This window comes from Chlamydotis macqueenii, chromosome 19, assembly GCF_036417535.1.
Source record: "Chlamydotis macqueenii isolate bChlMac1 chromosome 19, bChlMac1.mat, whole genome shotgun sequence".
NCBI lineage: Eukaryota > Metazoa > Chordata > Aves > Otidiformes > Otididae > Chlamydotis > Chlamydotis macqueenii.
In genome coordinates, this window is record NC_141574.1 from 11,129,740 (window position 1) to 11,154,361 (window position 24,622).

General features: G+C 49.4%; 1 protein-coding gene across 5 annotated transcripts in view; it reads right to left on the reverse strand.

The window, feature by feature from the left end:
• Positions 1-24,622, reverse strand: part of AUTS2 (activator of transcription and developmental regulator AUTS2) — a 779,256-nt gene that overhangs the window by 25,056 nt on the left and 729,578 nt on the right. For 3 of the 5 annotated variants that reach the window (XM_086763109.1, XM_086763107.1, XM_086763111.1), the window contains 3 exons: positions 3,394-3,871; positions 1,561-1,814; positions 370-611 (listed from right to left, as the gene is read on the reverse strand). In XM_086763109.1, the coding sequence (XP_086619235.1) occupies positions 370-611; positions 1,561-1,814; positions 3,394-3,871 (974 nt within the window). The remainder of the gene's footprint in view (positions 1-369; positions 612-1,560; positions 1,815-3,393; positions 3,872-24,622) is intronic. The other 2 variants (XM_086763110.1, XM_086763108.1) reach the window with 1 other exon arrangement.

The window sequence follows — 24,622 nt, forward strand, 5'->3', positions numbered from 1 at the left end:
TCTAGTATTTGGCAACCAACAGAGAGGAAAAAATATGAGAAATTTAGTTTCCAATGAAACTGCTCGGGATTTTTCTTTCTTCGAAGTGAAATAAGGTCTTTACGAGACAGAAAAAAGGAGCAGGCACCAGAGTGCACCACTCCAAGCACTGGGAAGTCCCAAGCACGAGCGCTCCTTTGGCCAGCAGCCTCGTCCCTCGGCCCCTGCACTGCCACCGGAACCTCTTGCACACGTGACAATTTTGAGGAAGGTCCAGTCCTTCCTCTCCTACCCAACCACACCTGGGCAGCAGAGTACTCCTTCCCCGCAACCTGGCAAATTCTTAAACTTTTGTAATAAAGAATAGAGTTGTGCTCTACTTATCCTCACATTTCTGCCTGGGGTACGCACCATGGGCGGTGCTGGCGTTGGCATGATGGCAGTGGGTGGGATGGCGTGAGGGAAAGGCGTGAAGGTGTGCTGGTGTGTGTGTTGGTGTGTGTGCTGGTGCTGGTGCTGATGCTGGTGGAACTCGGTCCTCAGGTATGGCGGCGGGCCCAGGGAGGCCCCGCGATCTGCGCTCTGCGAGGCCAAAAATCGCGTGTTTAGTTCCTGACGGAGAAGATCTTGTTCTGAAATACAAACAGCAAAACAACCTCCTGTGAGCTCAGGGACTTTTCCAGACCTTGTGTCACTTACTTTTTGCTGGCTGTGGTAGCAATGCCATATTTAAAACTTCCTGCTGGTAAATCACGACACCACACAGGGTAAGAAAGCTCCCCCCAAAGGCCTCAGAGACAGAGGAAAGTCTCCCTTTCCCTTCCCTCACCAAGCCTGTCTTCACTACAGCGTTCCTCTGAGCATTAACCTGAAGGTTCTCCCTACATTTGTATGGTCATGGACAGAATCCTAAATAGCTGAGGAGGGGCGGGTAACCTGGAGCGAGTAAACATCAAGTGGCTGCTGCTGACATGAGTACCCTGCTGTATGGACATAACCCACGTTACTCAACTGCTGATAATCCTCCATCTTCTCCCCCCAGGTCCCGCTCGGTGACCTGGGAGGAACAGACACGTTACATCTCCCCACAGTCGAAGTATGAAAGAGCACAATCTTCTCCACTGGTAAAAATCTCTGCACCTCACTCCCCAGCACAGGCGATCTTTCACGTGCACGAGCTCAGAGCACTGTGCACGGTCTGGAGACCTTCCCTCTACCCTGGGACACGAGCTGAGCACAGACCACAACTGCAGCAAAGACAGCTGCTAAGGGGGTCACAGACCCTGTGTGGGCACGTTATGAACTCCAGTGTGATTTCACCATGGGGAGAAAAAAAAATAAACAAGGAAAAAGCACAGTCTTCCAAAAATATTCATTCCCAGGGCGGAAGAAAAGTCATTGGGTATGTCTAGATGGTTCCTGGCTTTGATAGCACTCCAGTCACTCAGCAGTGAGCACAGCCTCTATCCAACCAACATCCCTCACTGAACAGACCAAAAAGAATTATTCTGACTAAAGCCACAGAATCCGTGTCCTAGGCCGCACGAGGCTCGCTCGGGCCGTGATCCGCCTGGCTCTTACCTGAGTACGTACTACCAGCGGGGTGTCCAGGAACCTGCAGTGTCCCTGACGTCAATGGAGGTGGAGGAGGCAAAGCCGTAGGAGGGGCAAACATATTGGGGTGATGTGGGTGCGCGGGGGGCTGGAGGGTGGGCGGGAAGGTGTGCAGCGGGCTGTGGCTGGGCAGAGAGAGCGGGAACGGCGAGGCCGAGGGATGGTGAGATATGTGTGGAGGAGGGGCCTGAGTCTTGGCAGGAGTGCTGCTTCTGCTGCTGCTGTTAATGAAAAGAAAAGCAATTCAGCATCGCATGGAAGAGAGAAAAGCTCCAAACGTACACATACACAACCCCACCAAGCCGTGCACGGCTCATGTTAAACACGTCACTGATGTAAATCATATATTACAAATGTAAGTTACTATTCTTTTCTAGCAAAACCACCGTGACGCTCCTTTCTCCAACCACCTGCTGTACCTTTTCTGGTACCTTTTACTCCCTGTGGTCTCCCCACACCAAAACCCAAGGCATACTCTGCCCCTCTTAGAGGGTGGTATTCTGTCCTCCAGCACAGGAACAGCACACAAAGGAGCAATCAGCCCCGTGCATTCATTACTTAATTATCAGGTCCTTTCTACGTGACTGCTTCTGATTCATGTTTGCAGGCAAATGAAGCTCAAAATCAGTGATCATTGCATTAATAAAAGCTTAATTTTTTTTGCTATGACTTAGTAAGAGGAAAGACTGCAGAAAATGTGAAACCAAGTTGAGAAGGCAACAAGGGATTGTACAGGTAATGCCTCTCTCTACTGCCACCATGTAAAGACCTAAGAGGAGTCAGCAAAATAAGTATTTGTGACTGCACTGGCTGCATTCTTTCAGGTTTGATTTCCTGTTAATGAGTACCAAAAATACATTCACACAGAGCTTAATTCTACTTGCCAGTATTTCATGTAGCAACACGCTTCTATTGTGGTGACTTAGAGACAAGCAACACCAATTTGGTTAAAAATAAACCAAAGTCTTAAACACCTCCCAGTCTTTAGCCAAACCATGAAGCAATGACAGTACTGGTTCACCAGGGCTTGAAGGACACCACCTGCCTGCTGGAAGCTCAGGTTTGGGGAAAGATGACCCAGTGCTGAGAGCATTAGCTTGGAGCAGAGGAAACCTGAGGTCCCTGACTCCCAGAGACATCACGAGTTCCTGTGAACACGTGGTTTAATCTCTCTGTTCATCTTTGCCATCCCCTAGAAAGGTGAGGCTTATCTCACTGTGGCCAGGTGAGAAGAAAAACACTGAAGACTGCACGGTGTCAGCAGCGCAGGAAAAAAATAAGCTTTAAAGCCACTGGTGCAAGACGGTTTGTGCTGGGCTGTCAGCAGGGCCAACAGCAGCTGTACCATACTTCTTGCTCCAGGGCATGGCAGCAGTCAGAGAAAGCAGATGTTTACAGGGACAGAAGGGTAAAAGAGGTTAGCCTTGAGAGAGCAGCCCAGCCTGCAGGAATTGGGATTTCCTTCTCCTGGTCTATACAGCATAAAATCCCCTCCAAAACCCAAGTACGCAATGACAGGCAGGAAAAGTGAAAGCAAATTAACTAAGCGCTTGAGAATTCCTAGCATTTATGGGAATGCTAGATCAGAAATAAAGTGATCCTGGCTCATTTCAGGGAAGGAATTAAGGTGAAACACACAAAGTCTCCTTTCATTTCCCAGTGATGGAGTAGGATGTACTGTGACTTCTCTCCTTTCGCTAATTCATCTCCACTTCCTCCAGGCACCACAAAGCACCTCTGCCAGGCACCAAGTTTGCAAAGACACGAGGCTTCAGCGTGCACACGCTTCTGTTCACCTACCTTAAGCTGTTGAGGCTTAAACTGCTGCTGTTATAGGCAGAGAGAGGCTGCGAGAGGCTCTGAGAGGCAGGATGGGGCTGCACCGGAGGGAGGCTAGGATGGGCCGGCTGCGCCGGCGACTGCGGCCGGGGCGGGTGCTGGACGGGCGGCTGCGGCACGGGCGGGCGGGCGGCTTCTTCTGGGGCTGGCGGCAGCTGCGTGGCTTGCAGCGGGGGCGGCTGGGCAGGAGCCTCCGGCCGCGGGGCGAGCGCGGGGCTGGGGCAGGGCGCCTCAGGCTGTGGCTCCAACTGGGGCTGGGCCAAAGGCTGTGTCACCTGAGGACAAGGGTCTTTAGGCACCACAGGCTCAAGTATTGGGTCTTTACTGCTGTCCTGGCTCTTCTCTTGACTCCTTTCTAATCCCGATATCTTCGGGACAGCTGGGCCCCTCGCACCAGGGTCGTCATTTTCAGCTAGCGTACTGACTCCTAATTCTTTATCTGCAACGACAAAAGAAAGAGATCAAACAGTTCAGTGTGTGGCAAGACAGGCAAAACTGAACTAACCGCTGTGCAGAGTCGCACCCCGAGCAGTTCCATTTTGTTTTCATCAAGGACCGTGCCAACGTGAAACCAAATCAAACGCAAAGTCATTCCAGCAGCATCCCTAACCCTCGAGTCCTTCTCCTAACACTTCTCCTATTTTATCAGAAGGAGAAAGTTTCTGGTGACCTCATTAACGTATAAAAAGCACGTACGCAAAAGTTGAGCTGAGTGCAGTGGTTCAAGTGCCCTAAAAAACCTGAGTCAGACCTCCCCCCAGATCCCTACCTCTGCCGTAGGGCAAACACCAGGAGGGGCTGTGCTTCCCTTAGTTCTGTCCCTGCAGCACAACAGACATCACGTCCTCCATACCTGTGTCCTGGGCCTTGTCTTCTAGGGATTTGTTTCCCACCTTTCTCGTACAACCATGCTAGCATTTAATCGATTTTTGAGAAAAATTACACTGCCACAACAATCGCATGACTCCACTGTTTGGGTCCATAAACCGGTGCAGATGAGTTTGTGGTGTAGGTAATATCACCCGTATGTGCATTTGGCAAAACCAGCCCCTAAACGACCACATGAAACCCACTGGAAATGATCTCTGCATCACGCAGCGCAAACTGCCGCAGCGCGAGGAGGAGCGCTCCGCAGGACGCCACTGCGTCCTCTGCTTGGAGAGCTGCTGGTTTCCCAGGCACATGCCGTTACCCCTAACGACTGCGATACGCTTACGGTAACACCTCTATTGCCTGGGCTGCCAAACTAACAGAACACAAAGGTTAAGGGAAAGAGCCTATTTTGCCCTCGATTTTTCCTTTGGTGACCTTAATTTTGGCCATTACTTTTCAGAACGGCCAGAGAGCCAAGAAGGCCAAGTGACTAGTCCTGAGTACGTGAACGTGTGCGCCTGCCTCTCGCCCTCCTGCCTCGGTAACTCTCCTCTAAATCAACCCCCTGGAAGCGAAGAGGGACCCCGTGTCAGCACTGCTGTGGTCACGGTTGTCACCCTGCCGTCGCTCCTTACTGACCCGCTGAGGGAACCATGCCACGTCAGCTCTGTGCTACACGGGGTCTAAACCCGGAAACACACTGGTACAAACCCAGGCTTTTTGTTGTCTGGTCATGGAATCACTTGGTTTTGTTTTCCAGCTCTTCAATAATAATAAATATGATTATAATTTAGGATTTGCTACAGTGGGGGTTTGCTCACTGGGGCTCTACAACACTTCCCACTTGAATCACTCTCCCAAGTTCTGCCAAGGAATCGCTGATGCACGACACCCCTCTAAACAAACGTGGGGACACACTGCTGAGCCAAGCTGGAGAAGGCCATGCCTGAGGGCAGTGGGAAGGAGGAGCAGCATTAAAAAAGAGGGAGTAGGTTTAGGTTTAGATTAGATATTGCTTATTTTTTACACTGAGGGTGGTGGAGCACTGGCCCAGGCTGCCCAGAGAGGCGGTGGATGCCCCATCCCTGGAAATGTTCACGGCCAGGTTGGCCGGGGCTCTGAGCAACCTGATCTGGTTGGAGATGTCCCTGCTCCTTGCAGGGGGTTGGACTGGGTGGGCTTTGAAGGTCCCTTCCCACCCAAACCATTCTATGATTCTGTGATTCAGGGCAACACCACACAGCAGCTCGGAAAAGCTGGACGAACACCTTTGGCAGTGACAGAAACAAAGCACCAGGGAAACATGCAAGATTCAAAGGGGCTTGGAACCAGCTTATAATTAAAGGAGTATGCAAGGGTCTACATCATCTTAAGACACCAAAACTTTGCCTGTTCTTCTGCCAATTTTAAGGGGCAAAACGAATAAATGCATAATAAAAGAATATACATTCAGAGGAAGCTGCTGACAGCCACACTGTTCAACCCCTGAAGCAAAGGAGTGCGGATGAAGATGCCGGGGAGCGTACCCTGCCCTGCTGCAGCCCGGCACACGCAGCAGCATCTGCCAGCCCTCACACCGCCACAGCTGCCAGGGACGGCCCGGCAGCACCGTGTCAAACACATCGTCCATCATCGCTCGGCTCTGATTTTATGCCGAGATCCCAGCAAAACGCGTCAGCCCCCCGCTGCTGGCTGCTTCACAGGCCCCGTGCGACGGCGGGCAGCCTGGCAAAGCGCAGTTCGGATTGTTTTAACAGCTTGTGGCAGGAGATGGGAAAAGCCTTCCAGGGACAAAAGGGAGGTAAAGAGGAGAAGAAGAAAGAGAGAAAGAAAAAGAGGGAGGAAAAAAAGTAAACAGACTTATTTGAGGAAGACCTACTTTAACCACTTTTGGAGCACACAGTCTGTTAACAGGCACAGAGGCCCCTCCACAAATTTGCATCAAAAGACTGTGGGGGTAACAGGGAGACGTCAGAGCAGTAAAAATCATCACGCCGCTGTGTGCCCAAGGCCTGTCTCACTGCAACTAAACTGCAGGTTATACATAAAGGGAACTCTGCTTGCATTAATTCTTTGGAGCAATCCTGTCTGATCAAACACTATTAAAAGCCTGACGGAGTGTCACCGCCACCTGTGTGCAGGCAGGTCCCCAAGGAGGAATGGAGCGAGCAACAGTTTGTTCAGGAACAAGTGGATCCATGTTCCTGGTGCTTACAGGTGTAGGAGTTACGACAGTTTGGGTTTTTGACAGAAAGGCACAGTAACTGGGGCTTTCAGGGCTCAGCCTTGTCATTAGAAATTCCCTACACGAGGAACACAGTAGGTGGCCTGCAAACCCTGCAGAGGTGGTACTTCCAAACCGACGGGGAACACCTTGCGCGCAGCGCATTCATTAAATCTTCTCATTTGGTATTTTGAGTGTCTCTCGTGTGTGTAACATTTATCCAGCACAGCTCTCTGCCGGGGAGCTTGCTCCTCGCGCAGTCGCTCCTCCTCCCCTGGAGAAAAGGGCCGCGAGTCCCAGCCTCTCCGGGGTGTTTTTTGCTGCTGCTTACATCTTCATCACGCAGCCCCTGAAGTGCCGTTCCTGTTAGATCACTGCTCAGAAGATGCTGTATTTAGTAAGACAATGTTATTCCAAATGTCAAACACTGAACGCGTGCACAGTTTCTCCCTCTCTCTGTCTTACAGCGCTGGGCCTGCGCCATACCCCCAAACGGTATCAGATGCCCAGGAGTCTCGAACCCCAGCGTGCCTGGCACCTGCATCCCTGCACAGCGATAATGAGGACACTGAAGTTACTGCATCAGTATTCAGACGAGCAGTACCTGTGACGTAACTTCTGTGCTGACACAGCCTCCCCTCTTCCACTGGGCTGACACTGACCCAGCAGCAGTCAGACTTTTTACCGAAAAAGGAATAAAGCCACAATTCCATGCTTTTTGAGAGCTGAGGAAAAACGTCGGCTAAGCTTGTCCCACACAGCCAGGATACGCAAATTCCGTTATCTTCCTCTCCTGTCTTTGCCCTTTGATGTGTCTTAAATTACATGTAATACATACGCATTTATATTTATACCCACATCTGTTACACGTGTACACATCATCAGAGACACACACAGCGCACGCAAACACTTCCATGAACAGACACGGATCTTCACAACGAACACATGGAGCGTCCAGTTGAAACACTGTTGCCTCTCTTCCTCAGGTGCAAACCGGTAAAATTTGACCACAACTCTGCTGTTGGGCTCCTTCGTACCATTTGTGTGATCCAAAAGAGCTAGAGGATGGCCAGAGGTGGCCAGTTCAGAACTGCCAAGTTCAGTTCAGCCACAAGACAAAGTTCAAGTATTCTGCTGACAAAAAGGCCCTGCTGAAATTCACTGAACTTGAAATTCCCACAGCTTCCCCAATAACGAACGCTCTAATTTTGCCTGGGGAACTGCTGTCTGCACATAGGTTCAAGACGTCTGGTTGCACAAAAGACCCCAGGAGACGCTAAGTGCCAGGACAGGGCATTTCATGACGAGAGCACGAGGGCACCACCACCAACCTGGCCAGGCCCCAAGCGGCAGCCAGGGATGTGTGAACCGGGCTGGGAGTAAGCAGGCATCTTAACAGAGCAATTCAGAATCACCACTGCATTTTCCGGTCCCTTGAGAGGGTTTCAGATTAAGCTCAAAGTCCTTATTGCACAAGTAGGAAAATTATAGGAGCTTTCCGTGTTTTGCAGCATTATCTTTGGGATGGAGCACGCAGTCTACCAAGGAAATCTTTTATAGCATTACTTAATTTGAAAATAGCATTTTCCTTTACTACTTTGATAAGTTAAACTCTTCTTGACAATTATTACCGCTGCCTAACTAAAATTTTCTGCAAACTTTTAATACAAGATAAAAAATTAGATCTTTCAAAAACATATAAAAGCTGTTTTCTTCAGTTTTAACACGGGTTAAGTGGGCAGCTGGTGCAAACTGTCACACCCACACAATCCGTCACTTCTCCGAAGTCAATGGACCCCCCGACCATAGAAGGTACACTTCAACAATCATTTTACAAGGCTTGAAATAATTAATCAGATTTCGGACCTGATTGTACATTTCATATTGATTAGACACCGGCCAATGACACATTTGCGTGAACAAAGGCAAGATGACAGAAGCCGTTACTGCAAGGGACGGGGAGGTTGCTGGGCACAGCAGCCAACACGTATCGTAGAGGCCCCAGAGCAGTTCGTCTGTTGCGCTGCACACACATAATTTGCTAAAAACATTTTTTTGTTGTTGTTTTTAGGACGCAGTCATCTCTCATCCTCATTTCCAAGGACACTAACAAATTCTTGATCATGCAAATGGCAAACACGCATTCGCAGCATGGTTACTAGCAGCTCTGTCCTCTGCTGACACCAGTTATCCACAGAAAGCAGGAATCTCGTACAACTGAACAGCAAGATCCGTGACACACTGCACTTGTATAAAACAGAGAGGAAAATCATTCAGGACAAAAGATTTCGCTACCTCCTGTTAAAAATGTTTATCTTCTGCTCTGAAATGGATTTAACTGCCAACAGTAAAGCTGCAGATCAATGAAAAGCAGCACTTGGTGGAACTGCACAAGATGCTGACAGTTCTTCAGCCACCCAGCTGCTTCTGGCCTTGGTTTGAGAATGCAGAGTCCTCCAACATTTCACATGAAACAATTTATTTCATCCAGCTGTTAAACAGCACCATATGCCATAAATGTGACTCCTACACCCCACATACTGTGATTGAAAGCACTTGTCTGTTTTTTTTAATAAACTACCTCTTTAGTTAGCAAAAAGGAATGGGATACAGCTTTCTAGAGGAACGTGAAGTACAGACAGCCCAAACCCTCCCCTCTCTCAGAAATGATCACATTTTACTTAACAGTAATAGATGCATGCGGTTGTAACATCCTAACGGACCCTAGGAGACAGCACCACCACGGTAACTCAATCCCGTTCAACGCACACACATAGACAGCTGAAGGTTTCTTTCCAATCGGGAAAAGCTTTTGATTTCCTAACCTTTCCGGTTAGGAAGCAATAAATTACACCATTAACCATGCAACGCTGAAGCGCTCAGTAGCCGGCTATCAGCCCCACGGCACTCACTGAAGTGGACTTCCCCGCAATGGGCTGGCAACCCTCCCACGCGGGCAGGGACGCTGACAGAGTCACTGCGGACAGTCTTTACTACCAGGTTTGAGCACAACAAGCTTTGGCTTCAACTCTGCATGTTAAGCAAAGGAATCCAGGTCTTGTAATCCCAAGCACACCTAGTTTCATGGAAAAACCGACAATGTCTTGCACAATCAGGCCAAAGGTCCATGAGTCCTACCACCGACTGCAGCCAGCACAAGATTTTTCCCAAAGAGGTATAAAAACCTTGCAGCCAGCGTATGTAAAACAGCCTGTCCAACCCATCAGATCTCATGCTGATCTCTGGTAAGACTGGCTTATACTCAAAAGCCTGAGATTTTCTTCCAAGATTTTCTAGAATTGTGATAACAACCATGGGCTTGTCCCGTTCATAAATCTCAAGTCCCTTCTGAGTATTCTCAAGTTCTGCCCACAGCAGTAAATTTCTTAGCATATAATACGAAAATATTCCTTCCACATAGTTTTCATTTCTCACCTTTTAATTCCACTTGGTTCTTCCGAGTCTGTGAGAAAAAGATGTCTCTACAAACCATCAGTATCACCCACTCCTTTAAAAAAATTAAGGTTTTTTTTCCCTTTTATCACCTACACAAGTTTTCCAAGACCTATCTTCCCAGTCTTTCCTCCTACGAGACCTTTCCCACATGCCTGATCCCTTCTTACTTTTCCTGCTAGCCTGTTGCACGTCTTACGCTTCTGCAACGCCTTCTTTAGGAAGGGGCTGACCCATCCCGCACAGCCCTCAGTAGCTGCACCACTCGTTTATACCACAGCATCTCCATCCTCACAGTATTCTTCACCACCTGATTCTTCCCTCACATCATGCGCAGCTGCTCCCAGCCTGCAGCTGCAGACAGTGAAGGTCTGCATTAAACCATCTCTAGTAACACCCAACTTCTTGTCTCAACCTGCCTCAGCTGCTCCAGAGCCCTGTGAGGTCTGCAGGTGCCTGCATGTTTTGGTTTGATGTGCACCGACTGAGTTTGTGTAGACTGACCTTCAGACCCTGTCCTCTCAGCCTGATGAGGTGTCCATAGCTTCCAACAGCTGTCTCCAGCTCCAGCTACCACAGGTACCCTTAGATCGCAAGTAACCGCTGCTGTTTGCTCTCCTGTCTTTCACATTGACCAACTCAGAGGAGTCAACACTTCAGCTGCCCTTAAGCCAACACCAGATCGCAAACAGACCATGACAAAAATAACCCAGCTCTTTGCTTTCCTTCCTCCAGCTCCATTTTCTTGGTAACAGTCCTTTGCTTCTTGCTTCGTAACAACTCAGCTTCCACAGCAGCCTTTCCCTCAGGATCTTCTCAAAGACTTTTGCAAGCCTGGATCAATTACTGCAATCTGAATGATTGCTACTTTGCCGCTACAAAGGAATGACACCAGCTCAGTGAGACAACGTCCCTCTCTTGAAATCTCATAGACCAACCCTCCCACCGCGACACCCCAGGTGCCCTTAAAGCCCATGCTTAGTCACTCTGCTGGTACGAGGCAAGCTGGTGGTGTGTGCCTCTCCTTCGCTGTACCAGGAGAACAGGACAGGCTGCCTGTCCTCAACCCCAAACCTGTCCCCAAGCCACGCAACCCGACAAGCTCAGCAGAGCAAAACCACTGAGAGCAGAGACCAAATCCCTGGAGGCTCGGGCTAAGACATGACAGTGTAACCCTCCACGTCTCAGAGAGGAGCTGGCACTTGCTAAGGTCTGTCCAGTCCAGCATCACTTTGCTTTGGCTTCAGAAAGGTGCCTTCCCCTCTCCTCTTTTGGCCATTACATGAACACTTGGTGACCTGCCCTGCGGGCAGAGCGGAAGCATGGTGAGAGCGTTTCAAACCCGCTAAGAGTAAATGAGGTGACAGTACTGGACAGCAACCAACTAAAAAAAGAAAATACAGCATGGCTTGGTAATTTTCTCCAATTATCAACAGGGACCGGATACCCTTAGCACAAGCCTAACCCCATCACAGGGCGAAGGAAGAAAAATAGACTTGGTTTATCCATCGCTTCCCTCCCTTACCATCGATGTGCCTTGGCCACGCAGCCGCAACATTCCCTCAAACGCTCGTGACACTGGCTCATCCTGCTCCTGTGTGACAGGATTCATTACCTGAACGAGCCTGAACACAGCTGGCTTTCAAAGGCAGCTTGAAAGGTTTCACCCTACGAACACTGATCGGCGTTCGCACGACAGCTCAGTTTAATCTATGAGGAACAGGAGATCTGTGCGGTATGGTTACACCCATAACTCACCAGACGCGGCGTACCATGGGCTCCTCTGTGAATTTGTTCTTCAGAGCCAAGGACTTTACTTTCTGTTTTTAAAGGCATGATGTCAATACAATCAGAGACCTCAGCCCACCATGACAATACCTACTTTTAATTACAACTATTTCAGCTCATTAGCGTCTACAGGAAAATCTCACTGAGCTTACAGCTCCAGCAACGAGCATCGCGTTCGAGCACTCTCACGCTTGGCACTATTTTGTTTGTGTTTCCAACGCTGCAGAGAAACAGACGGGTATTATCCAGCTGCCTGCTCTATCGGAGTATCGCGTGGGCAGAATTCTGGTCTGGGTCACATCAATAAATGTAGACGTGAGATTTCAATGTTCCTGGTCAACACAGGAGCTCATTAAGTGTGTCAGTTCTACTTGTCCAGTAATGGCTGGATTTCTTATATTAAGCTCAAACACACCCTGTGAATTTGTTTTATTTTAAAAGCCTGTATGATAATTCAAAAATTGAAGTCTCTAGCTTTATATGACAGCCATTCCTAAGGGAGCATCCCTGTCTCCTGTATCATCCAAAGTAGGTAAGATGGGCCTCTTCTGGTCCAGAGACCTCATGATGTCTTCTCTACCTCACCACAGGCCCTACACAATCACTCTAAAGGTCTTCTTTGCCTCGACATCTTGCTTTCCTGACCTCTCCCAGCCTGCTCTTTACATCTACGGAACATCGCCTCCTCTGTTCCAGTTACCTGAGCTAGCTGGACACAGGTCATAGCGCAGCCCTACCCCGTCCCCAAACTACAGAAACAAACGAAGTGACAGCTGACTGTTTGCCTAAGCCAAATGAATTTCCAGACAGGGGGTGGGGAGGTGCCGGGAGCCCGGCAGGTCTCAGGGAGCTGCTGGTTTGCGCCTGTCAGTCCGTATGGATGTCAATGGCAAGCAGAAAGCTGTGCTGCTGAGCAGCTCTGGTTCCACAGCCCTCAGGACAGCTGGCGCTCATGGCAGAGTGAACTGTGGTACACAGCAGAAGGTCCAGTATATCCCAGTCGCTCCATACAATATCACACGCTTTACTCCAATCGGCTGAACTACCCTCACTACGTTTATCCATGACATTAGGGTTTTCATAGAATCATAGAATGGTTAGGGTTGGAAGGGACCTTCAAAGGTCATCTAGTCCAACCCCCCTGCAAGGAGCAGGGACATCCCTGACTGGATCAGGTTGCTCAGAGCCTCATCCAGCCTGGCCTTGAACGCTTCCAGAGATGGGGCCTCCACCACCTCTCTGGGCAACCTGTTCCAGTGTTCTATAACTCGCATCGTAAAAAATTTTTTCCTAATTTCTAATCTAAATCTACCCCCCTCTATTTTAAAACCATTACCCCTCGTCCTAGTGCAACAGGCCCTACTAAACAGCCTTTCCCCATCTTTCTTGTAGGCCCCCTTGAGGTACTGGAAGACCGCTATCAGGTCTCCCCGGAGCCTCCTCTTCTCCAGGCTGAACAGCCCCAGCTCTCTCAGCCTGGCCTCATAAGAGAGGTGCTCCAGCCCTTTTATCATCTTTGTGGCCCTCCTCTGGACCTTCTCCAACTGGTCCATGTCCTTCTTGTGCTGGGGGCTCCAGAACTGGACACAGTACTCCAGGTGGGGTCTCACCAGGGCAGAGTAGAGGGGGAGATGTCAGTTGCTCGTCCCTTGTCCACCGATGCCGTCACCCCGTCATAGAAGGCCACCAAATTGGTCAGGCACGATCTGCCCTTGGTGAAGCCATGTTGGCTGTCACCAACCACCTCCTTGCTCTCCATGTGCCTTAGCATGGTTTCCAGGAGAATCTGCTCCATGACCTTGCCAGGCACAGAGGTGAGGCTGACCGGCCTGTAGTTACCTGGGTCTTCCTTATTCCCCTTTTTAAAAACTGGGGTTATGTTCCCTCTCTTCCAGTCATCGGGGACCTCACCAGACCGCCACGACTTCTCAAATATGATGGCCAGTGGCTTGGCAACTTCATCTGCCAGTTCCCTCAGGACCCGCGGATGGATCTCATCAGGACCCATGGACTTGTGCACCTTCAGGTTCCTTAGATGATCCCGAACCTGCTCTTCGAGTACAATGGGCAGTTCTTCATTCTCGCAGTCCCTGCTTGCACCTTCTACAGCTTGGGCGGTGGGACAGGAACTCTTGTCGGTGAAGACTGAGGCAAAAAAGTCATTGAGAACCTCAGCCTTCTCCATGTCCTGGGTAACCAGGACACCAGTTCCCTTCTGGAGGGGGCCTACATTTACCCTGGACTTTCTTTTGTCCCCTACGTACCTATAAAAGCTCTTCTTGTTGCATTTTATATCCCTGGCCAGATTCAGTTCTGCCAGGGCATTGGCCTTCCTTACCTTATCCCTGGCCACTCGCGCAGCCTCTTTGTAGTCCTCCCAGGCTACCTGTCCCCACTTCCACCCTCTATAGGCTTCCTTTTTCACTTTCGGTTGGTCCAGGAGCTCCTTGCTCATCCATGCCGGCCTCCTGGCCTTTTTGCCCGACTTGTTTTTCATCGGGATGCACCTCTGCTGAGCTTGGAGGAGGTGCTCCTTGAATATGGACCAACTTTCCTGGGCCCCTCTTCCCTCCAGGGCCACCTCCCATGGCACTTGGCCCATCAGGTCCCTGAAGAGGCCGAAGTCCGCCTTCCTGAAGTCTAGGGCAGAGAGCTTGCCGTGTATTTTCCTTGCTGCCCCGTGGATCTTGAACTCCACCATGTCATGGTCGCTGTTTTTTCCCTATAAATGCATACAGGACTCTGAGAAACAGGATTTTTGCTAGGACTACTGACCCATCGAGCACAGGGCCGGCCCTCCAGCAGACCCAGAGGAATAACAGGCTGCAACGTGTCAAGCCAGCCGGGCATCTCCACGCCATCAGAAAGCCTTTTCCGTAACCCCTCCAGATGATCAGCGTACAACGTAGAACAGGTCTGGCTTGCTCATCACCTCAGCGGCATCACTTTTACCCCTGTACATCCTCGTTTGTGCCATTTTGCTAGAAGATTGACTGAAATTTTAGTGAACATCACCCACGGTAGTTTGTAGAAAACGGAATTTGGGACGCTAGGGTTTTTTATTACCAAGCTGAAAGCAAAATCTGAGTGAAAACGCAAAGTCAGCCTGAAGGCACTTGTGAACCACCTGCTCACTACTGAGGCTCACGTTTTCTTCAAGGAAGCTCCAACCAAAGTGTTTCTTCCCAGGGACCTGGATAATCTCTGCACCTCCCACAGAGATCACTAAAGAGAGACTGAACCGGTGTGGAAGGGCCCTCGCGCAGGAGCAGCAGTGCTCACCGTTACGCTCACTGAGGGACCTGTCCTTAAGGACAACAGCAGAAGGGCATGGCAGCGGTGTTTTCCTTGTGACAGAGAAACTGTCCGAGAAGCAGCCGCAGGAACACAGCCTAAAGCACACCAGCACAAAAGAGCAGTGGGCTTTCAGCAGACGTGAGCGACCCCAGCTTAATGTCAGCTCAGCATCTCGCTTAAAAATCTGAACAAATACCCTGTCCCAAAACAAACGGTGAGCAATGAGGACCAGATCAAAGCCAAATCTGCCCCACGCTGACCTCCGCTGTAACCCTGATGTGGTTAATTAGCTGGTAGGATATGAGACTGAGATGACAGTGTCCTATGTGCAGAACAGACACCAACATTGGGGCGCAAAACCTGAAGCTGCAGACAACGCTGACCGCTGCGGGGTACTTCTGCGGTCCAAACCCAGGGATCTTCTACACAAACTGAAATCGTTAGCCTGTGTATGCTTCAAAATACCATCTGAAAAATGTCCTATGCTTCTAAACCTATTTTGATTCACGCTGTGCCTTGCTGAGGCTAATTATCACCCAGCAACTGGTGCGTTCAAAGCGCCACGCAGGACTTCGTGGTGCTGCCTCTGTGTTGCAGGGCACGGTAATTCTAAAAGGATTAAAAGTTTACCAGCACAGCCATGTAAAGTAGAAAATGAATTGTTCACTCTTCTCATCTCTGTTTGGAAATTAGATTACAGGCTCCAAGTGAGCTGAAATACAGAATGAGGCAAATCCGTGTGATTAGCTCGCAGGTGGCCAGCGAGCCTTTCTATGCCTCAGAGTCTGGCGCATTCCTATCGGCTGCGATAATAAAAAGAACGTGTACTTATCCTTCGGCCCAGCCCTGCCCTGTGCCAGCACGGCTACCTGCTGCGCTAATCCTCACACCAGTATAACCATCCGCAATTGTTACTTCACAGGTTTGCTCAGCTGTCGTTCAGGATGTACAGGATGCGTGGCACACAGCCGGCTGCACGGGGAGCAGATCTCCGCACGGGTACCGGTTCCTCACGACGCCGTAAACGGAGCGAAGGAACCGCAGCGCGACCCAGGACAGCCCCGCGGTGTCAGCAGCCGGTTTCCAAGCCCTGAGAGGAAAAACTCTTTATACGAATAAACAGTTTGGACCAGTAAACACCAGTATTTCTGCTAAATAAACAGACACAGTTCCGCATTTCTCTTCTCTCTCCAGACGGCACCCGTGTGAGCGCCAATTCAGCAAAACCCATCCCACATTGGGTCAGGAAACAGGAGACAGCTATTCCAGGGATGGGTGGAGAGGTCACACGTGACGCACATCAACGGTCCATTTCATGGGGCTTTTGCTTTCTGACCGCCGCCAGTTGCAGACGCCGTGGGATGACCTAACCGCAGCGCCTGTCACACCCCGCACACAGGGAAAGCTCTTCCCAGCCCTCCCAGCAAGAGGCCGGCTCACACAATGAACCTGGAGAGTTGCTCCCTCCAGCAAAATGATTTCCCACCAGGTAGAACTGTGATAATAGTTTTATTATTTCTATAAACGTCCAATAATCCTCTGAATCCTCCTAAGCTCTTCACCTTAACATTATCTTGCGGCAGGGAGCTCTACAACTCAGCTTACAATTTCCCTTTGTTAATTTTAAATGCGTTAGGCGGGGAAACAAGAAGCCATCTCCCTATTCCCACATTATAGGTTCGCCAGAATATTTCAAGATAAATTTATCAATTTTTTTTCAGACTAAAATTTTTAAAAAGTGCTGAACAAGTGGTGCTCTGGATAGGGATGGGGGAAACAAGTGCTCCCCCCAGCCTTCAGCCCTGTGTGGCAGCAGCCGCTGCGGTTCCCTAACCCAGCAGCAGCCCCTGGACTCAAGCTCTTGGCCTCCCTTGAGTCGTGCACACTTTTAACTGGATGTGAAGAGACTGAATTCTTGATTGACCAGCAGTTGATTATTTGATCTGTGGGCTCACGCGCACCAGCTGGCACAGCCGCGTGCCCAGGTGCCGGTACGCTCCGGGCTGTACCTGCTCAGGGATCTTCGTGTCGTGTCATGAAGGGTGTCACTGGCTTTCCCACCCGCTGGTGGTACAGCCTCAGGCGGCCAGGCTTTCCTCGGTCCGGGCCACTGCCGGAGCCGGCGGTAAGAACCCCCCCTCCATCCCGGGCTGCACCCTGTTCCCGTTACTTCAATAGCTCTGCAACGCACCAGCGCCAGCCCGCACGCCAAACCTTTCCAGGAGGCAACCAGCAACCCACCTCAGACAGCTGGCAGCCTGAACTCTGCAAAACCGCAAGCTAGGAATTTCCACGTTATCCAAATAACGGGCTTGGAGATACAGGGCAGAAGAAACTCTGTTCAGCAGAGCCCTTGGCTCGGTGCGCTGTACGGCCGGCCTGGAACGCCGTATCTGAACACCTTCCATCTAGCACAGGTGACCCATCGAGAAACGAGGTTGTACTGCTCAACTTTCATTTTTACCTCACCAGCTCACATTTTATTTTATTTCCCCCTCTCTGTTCCTCCTCTCAAAGGCCTTTGATCAGGGAAAACATCGCTCTTAGGGCAGGATTACAGCACACGCTTAACTTCCAGCACGTGCTTAAGCTCACGTAACCACGGATCAGGGTCAGACTGGAAGGACGCCTCAGGGGTTTTGCAGCGCTGGGGGCGAAGGGATTCAGTTTCTGTTCTTCTCCCACCATCCCCGCTGGCAGCCTGACTCCTCTCGAGTGCTCAACTCAGGGCTACAGCGTTTGGGGTCCCATCACCCATCACTTCACACTGCCACGCCCCGGCGGGACCCTGCCAACCCCTGACTGCTGCTCGCGGTGCAACGTGTGAATTTTTGTAAGACTGCATTAGCAAGCAAGCATGTTTCCATCTGAATTCTAGTAATTTAAAGCAAAATGTCTGAATCTTGGAAATTAACCAAACACTGAACAGTCTTTGACCAGAAGGAGCTGGCACAGATAATTAAGGCTAGCGAAACAAACAGACATACTGGACAGATTTTGAACCAACTGGGATGTAAATATTTTTACTCTGGCGGATTATCTCCCAGTCAAATCAGTTCTACAAACACCCACAATAAACCCTTTTCTTCCCCTCTCTCTGCTGAGATCTGCCTCAGGTAGAATGGTGCAAACGCTTCGCAGGACAAAGTGACGGCAGCACCACACCTGCAACGTGGACAACACGGCGTCTGTTGGATTCAGGAGTCACCAAAGCAATGTGATGCAGCTCTACAGCCTCGAAACCTTCCACAGCCCGACTCTGACCTCAGCCCTCCTTCCAGTCGAGGCTTTCATTTCAATCTCTTGCTATCATTTACCAAGGTGGTAAGGCAAGTCCTGCAGAGAGGCAGCAGGAGCACAGGACATTCCCATCACCGGTTTGGTTTCCAAGCAGCGGAGGCCCGGCCCCACAAGCCGGCTGATGGAGCCAGGCCTTATCCCAATCCTAAAACCCGCAGGGCTGCAGGTGGCGGTGTCGAACAGACGGTTCGGTGCCCTACAAAGGAAATTGAGGAGAGGCCCATCTGTGGCACAAAATACCCATCTCAGGGTGAGGGGAACCTTTACAAGTAACATTTATTTTTGCTTAAGAAAAATACTTTAAAATTAGGAAAAACCCCACCACTTTCAGTTTTACAGTATTTTCAGTTCTTTTCACAAAGGGAGGTGAAACTGGAAACAAATGTTTACTGGGTGCTGGGAGACAAAATCAAGCGCGTATGATGTTTCAACAGCAGCCTAGCGAAATAATCAATACCTCCAATTCACGTTATTGACTGTTTCACATCCTTGCAGGCATGAGACTCCAGATGAAAGCATTAGATCCGCCAAATTGTTCAATTTGCTCTAGTTCAGGTATTTTACATTGACATTTTTTATGATGGTGTCTGGAAGCTTGTTCGAGGGAAGCTCTTGAAAGTCAAAGTGGACTTTAACTCTCCAAATTCCCCGTCGTGCTTCGCTTTGGGATGCGGGCTGCTTTATGCAAACCGTAAGGGAAATACCAAATATGTCTTTCTCTCTGTTTTGTCCTCTCTTACAGGGCTTCAGTTTAAAGGGCCTTTAGGAAGAAACAAAAATGCCTTCTGCTCCTACCTCTGCTCAATCATACCAGAATTAGAAGAGATCACACACCTATAAACCGCATTCTGTGAAAAAAGGACATTTCTGTGCCACGCAGCCCAGAAACACGCTTCCTGCAGAGCGGGATCGGCCTCCCTGACACCCCTTCTTGTCTTTTTATGAGACAGTTTCGATAATATAATTCTGCACGGTATAGCAGTCACAATAACCAGTTGTTTGGACCACTGCGAAACAGCAAGAGCTCATTAAGTCTTAGAGAATGTTTGCAGCTATTTTAGCACCGGCGTGATTTGTTATGACACAGGAAAACCCTATTATTCCGCCAGGTTTAATAGGCAATAGACATGCCGAAGCACACACTTCTTACACGGCTACGAGAGGCTTTTAGCAATAACCCTTGAGGGTGTATTGGGCAAACTGATCTCACAACATCTCCAAATATATAGAGAAAATGATGCGAACGATGGAAAATCAGCATGATTCAGGGACAGCACACTAGAGTAGAAGATTAAAGTTCTGCTCCGGCTCCCTCAAGACGCAGTTAAGTCAGTGCTTGTCCCTCCTTCTGTTCCCAAGTATTCAGACAACGAACTTTTTGGGGCAGGATCTGATGTAAAACAAGAATCAGCTCTTGCTTAAGGCCTCGCTGTATTCATTTCATTAGAATAATGATAAGGATTCCAAAAAGGTCAAATTCCACCTGCCGGAATGCCAGCTCTCTTCACTGAGGTTCAATGGATGCACGTAAGTAAATGGGTAAACGTAAAATATAATCATGTACTTCCTTGCATTACCCCTTGTTCTGCGTTCGGGTGTTTGACGTGTGCCTAGCTGGGTTTTTTTCACTTTTCAGTGAGGCTGACAGTCATGAGCAGTTTATAATCCTGTCCTGAGCTCGTTTGCTTAGCTTTCCATCAGCCCCTGACAAACACCAACACTTCATCATCACACACAATCCTTACATAACACGCAGAAGGCTGAAACCGTAACAACCTGCAGTACAATGCAGAAAATACACAGAAAACCAAGGGGGCCCATTAAGATTTAGAAATAAAGTATGAAGAGCTCCATTCAACAGATCAACCCACTACGAGATAGGTATTTGTCACCTGTAAGCGTGCACACACCTCGCACAGGAATGTGCGTACACAGATGTAGTCATTTGCCCTGTTCTGGTGCGAGAGAGGAGGATTTATTTAAATTATGATCAAACCAGGGCTGTCAAACCTATACCGAGGGCAGGAGGGAGAGCAGCACACGCAGATTACTCTGGTGAGGAAGGGACCCACGCTCACTTCCCAGACCCCACTTCTGCAGGGACCCCAACCCCTCCTGCTCCCAAGGGGTGCTGAGTCTTTGTGGTGGAAGCTCTCCAGCATCCACTTCAAGCTTATTTATAGTTTGTTTCTGACTAGTAGAGGAAAAAAAAGGACGGTTTACCATTCACCAACAGCCAGCAGTTTTACTGGAAACTGTTGAAAACGTTTAACAACTTGTCCTCAGGAGGAACAAGGCAACAACAAATGCATGAATTTTTCTATTAATTACTCTTCTTCGAGTAAGGCTTAAAATGGAATTCTAGATACAAAGGCAGTTTAGAGATACACAGAAGGTTTTAGAAGACACAACCCTCTGTGGCCCAGGAAATGGGTACAGGAGGAGATGCTGTGAAGGGATACACGGGCCTTGATCAGGGCTGGGTGCTCACACGCGTGAGCCCAGCGCGAGGCACGGGTAGAGATCTGCCCCTTCCTTTCCCACACACGACTTTGTCCACGTGCTCTGTGCTTCCCCAGTGAAACGCACAGCCACGCAGAACAGCCCTACAGCTATGTCGCAGCTCACGCGCGGACTCAAAATGGCTCGCTGCTTGGCAGAGGCCTGACGGCCCCGCTTTGCAAACGCTCTCGTTGCCTCCTCCTGGCTCCGCACACCATCAATCTCCAGCTCGCCTCTCCGCAGCGTTCTGTTCATCAGTGCCATTGGTGGCACAAACCTGCCAGGCGTGTAGAACTTAATGGTCTAATCCTCCTGCTCTCACAAAGACCAGATTAGCTTTATGTTAAATACTCTTGTTCCTTAAATTTCTTCCTTGTCAGGATGCCAAGGGAAGCTGTTAATCTTACAAAAGAGCCTGAGGATATTCTGGTGCCTCCACATGAAGACAGAAAGCAGTCCACAGTGCCAAGATAAAGCGGAGGTATTAAACTAATCTCACAGACCTGGAAATGTATATGCAGCAGGGATCGCTGCTGTTTATCGCTGTAGCTGCTAGAGGGGACCATCAGCTCCAAAGGGGGTTCTTGCCACGAGCGTCTCGCCATCCCCCGCTTTATGTACCTTAAACTGAGGCACTGACTAGCCATAAACGCGTGCAAGGTATCAGCTGCAAAGAAATCAAATAAACCTGCGATGTAGACACAGAGGCCCAACCGCTAACTAATCCAGCCTGCTTGTCTACACTTGCTGCACAAAGCTCCCTTTGCTGCAGCCTGGCACGGCCCGTGGCCATCGGGGATGTTGCACCAGAAGAGATGGAGCATTTCCAGCCACGACGCTCCTCCATGGATGGGAATGGCAATCAAATATGCAAGTGATCTCCAGTTTGATGGTTTGAGAGTTGAAGTCTCCCTTGCAAGGCGCGACACACGAGTCTCTGGACCAGCAGCGCATGAGCGCAATGGGAGCGACCTACAGCGGAGCTTCCCACCTCCGCAGCCGGCTGGGCTGATGAAAGCCCGTTATTAGGTGATAACACAAAGTTATCACACATCTCCCTCACCTTGAAAGAGAACCACAGAGTCTTTACTCCCAGGTGAAGACCAGAGTACATTTATGAAGCTAATAACACTTCTTTTCACCCTTCTCATCCAGGAATTTTGGGAGACCACAGGCATTCCACCTGAACTTGAATAAAACCCGCTGCAGCACACGCAGCTCGGTTAACCACTGCTCACTTGTCCAATACGCTCTAAGTGACTTAATTCCTGTAGTAACTTCCCATGCCCTGCACAGCCCCCCGGAGAGCCACGCGGAGGGGTCACTCCACTCCGCAGAGTAAACTCTCTATAGACCAGCTGAAGAAAACTCAGAGGTCAGTTTGCAAAACCAGGTTAAATATCCGTGAATGATTTCAATCAATAGCTTCTATTTTTAAGATCAGCTAAAAAAAGGAAAGCAAGGTTTTTACCCACACATCGCTTAATAGGCTTTCCAACAGCTTACACACAAAGCATTTAGACACTTTAATTTCCACTCCAATACGAATACTCTACCCCCAAATGAAACCTATTAAAAATTAAACTCTTATATTAAGTTTAAAATGCAGCTCTTTTCTCCCCAGGTCCCATTAAACGCTCTCCCTACACACAGTTTAGAAGACAGAAGAGATCCTAGAGAATATTTACAAGGAGAACAAAACCCCCCGAGGGTTTTTATGTTACTACAACATTAATCTATTTTAATCACACAACAGATTAAAAACAAACAACATTAAATGATTCTGCAAAGTACCAAGTGAAAGTCTATCTTTGTTGCAAAAAAAAAAAAAAAAAAAACAAAACAACCGGGGGGGGGGGGGGGGGGGGGAAGTGCTTGGAAACGGTGATTATGTTGTTCCACAGAGCACAGCAAAATCAAGACTGGGCCACCGAGCCACTGATGGGAAGAAGACAAAAATCAGCCATTCACCAGGGAATTATTTCACGTCCACGCACTATAGTGGTGTTTGCACCCAGCGGTGACTGGGGCACATTAGGACACAGGTCGGAACAACGACACGTGGGTGAAGGGAAAGGAAAGCGAAGCCCAGCGCTGCCTCAAGCCCCATCTCAGTCAGTGCTCGGACTGGATCTCCGCCCTACGGGATATTCCCAGCGCTGGGAAGGAGCGAAGCTCTCCTGCGTCTTGGATACATCTCACTGTGGAAAAAAGTTCAGTTCTAAGATATCTACGGCTCTCCATTCCTCGTGGTTTTCCAGCCAGCCTCACTGCTCTCAGGTCCACGGCCAGGCTTCCCCAGCGGGGTCCCCAGCTCAATTACGCATCGTCTGGTGAGAACCTGACAGCTCCAAACAGCTCACACCCCATGTGCCCTGGGCTCGTCCCACGTAGGAAGGAGATGGATTACTTCACCATCGCTTCTACCATTAATCTTAGTAACTCTGATGTTCTTGCTATTTCCTCCGTACCCAGGTCCAGCTCCTCCAGTCTCTTCTCATTTCGTGGCCCTTCCTTACCTGTACGCATCTCCATCAGCCACCTACAAACCCTTACTTCAGCTGGGCCATTCGGGGGATAGAGCACAATGTCCTTCAAAGGCTGCCCCGAGCACCAGCTTTAAACAGCAGCAATGTTCTCTATTCCAGTCTCTACGATTTTATTCAGCCTTTAATTATTTACATCTTTTTTAATTCTTTCAGCGCACCGAACAAAAATGCCTATTGAGCTGCCCAGAGGTCATTTCACTGCACCGTCCCAGCTAACGCCGAGGCCAGGGCTGTTTACGCATCATTCATTGCTCCAGCAGCCCCGATCTCACAGTTCCTAACGCATAACCTCATCCTCGATGCTCAATCTACTCCACTGGCTTTGCTCTTTCGCTCTGCTGTTGTTTATTCTCATCTTGAATAACCCAAATAATTGAGTTTGTCGTTGCGCTGCTCAACAGCTCTTTAATGAAGACACAGCAGCGTTCTCCAGGACGTGTGTTGCTGCTGTCGCGTATCAGATGCATACAGCGCTGCAAAGACAAGTTTTCCCAATTGTTACAAGCCAATGTTCTTCACCACAATTTTATAACTGCCTTTGCCCAGAAGACATTGGACTGGAGCAGTTACATTTGAGCTTGAAATCATCTAAAGAAACCACAAAGAAAAAAAATCGCTCTTGTTCAAAGCCAAGTAGCTGTTAGATTTACTTCAAGAGGTGGACACATTTCAGGATGTCTTGGCTAATACGGGGTGCTCTAGACAGGCCTTTCATCTCAGCACTCACCACCTTGGTGCCAACGCAAACCGAAACTTTCACAGGAATGATTTGTGTGGTTACGCCACTCCCAGCACTCCAGATTTCATACTACGTACAATGCACAAGTTCCGTGTTAGCGGTAGTGGCTGCAGTGACGTTGTTTCTGGTAGTACTACTACTGGTCTGAAGGGGAAAGGCAGGGTCTTCAGCACAGCAGGAGTATTAACATCTTCCACTTGGTTTATTGAATGGATGTACTAACAACCTGGTGTAATCCCTGACAGAACTTGATTACTTGATCTCAACGTCATTCCTTCCCAAACAGCTGTCTGCAATGGATAATTCACATTCAACAGTGGAGGGCAAAGAAGAGGAATGAGCAAACTCTGAACACCTTGTCATACCGTACAGGTCTCTCTTCCCAGGCTAGGAGCCAGCGAAGGAAGACTGCTGACCTACAGTAACGACAGAGAATGTACCGCAATCCTCCTTCCCCTTGCTCTC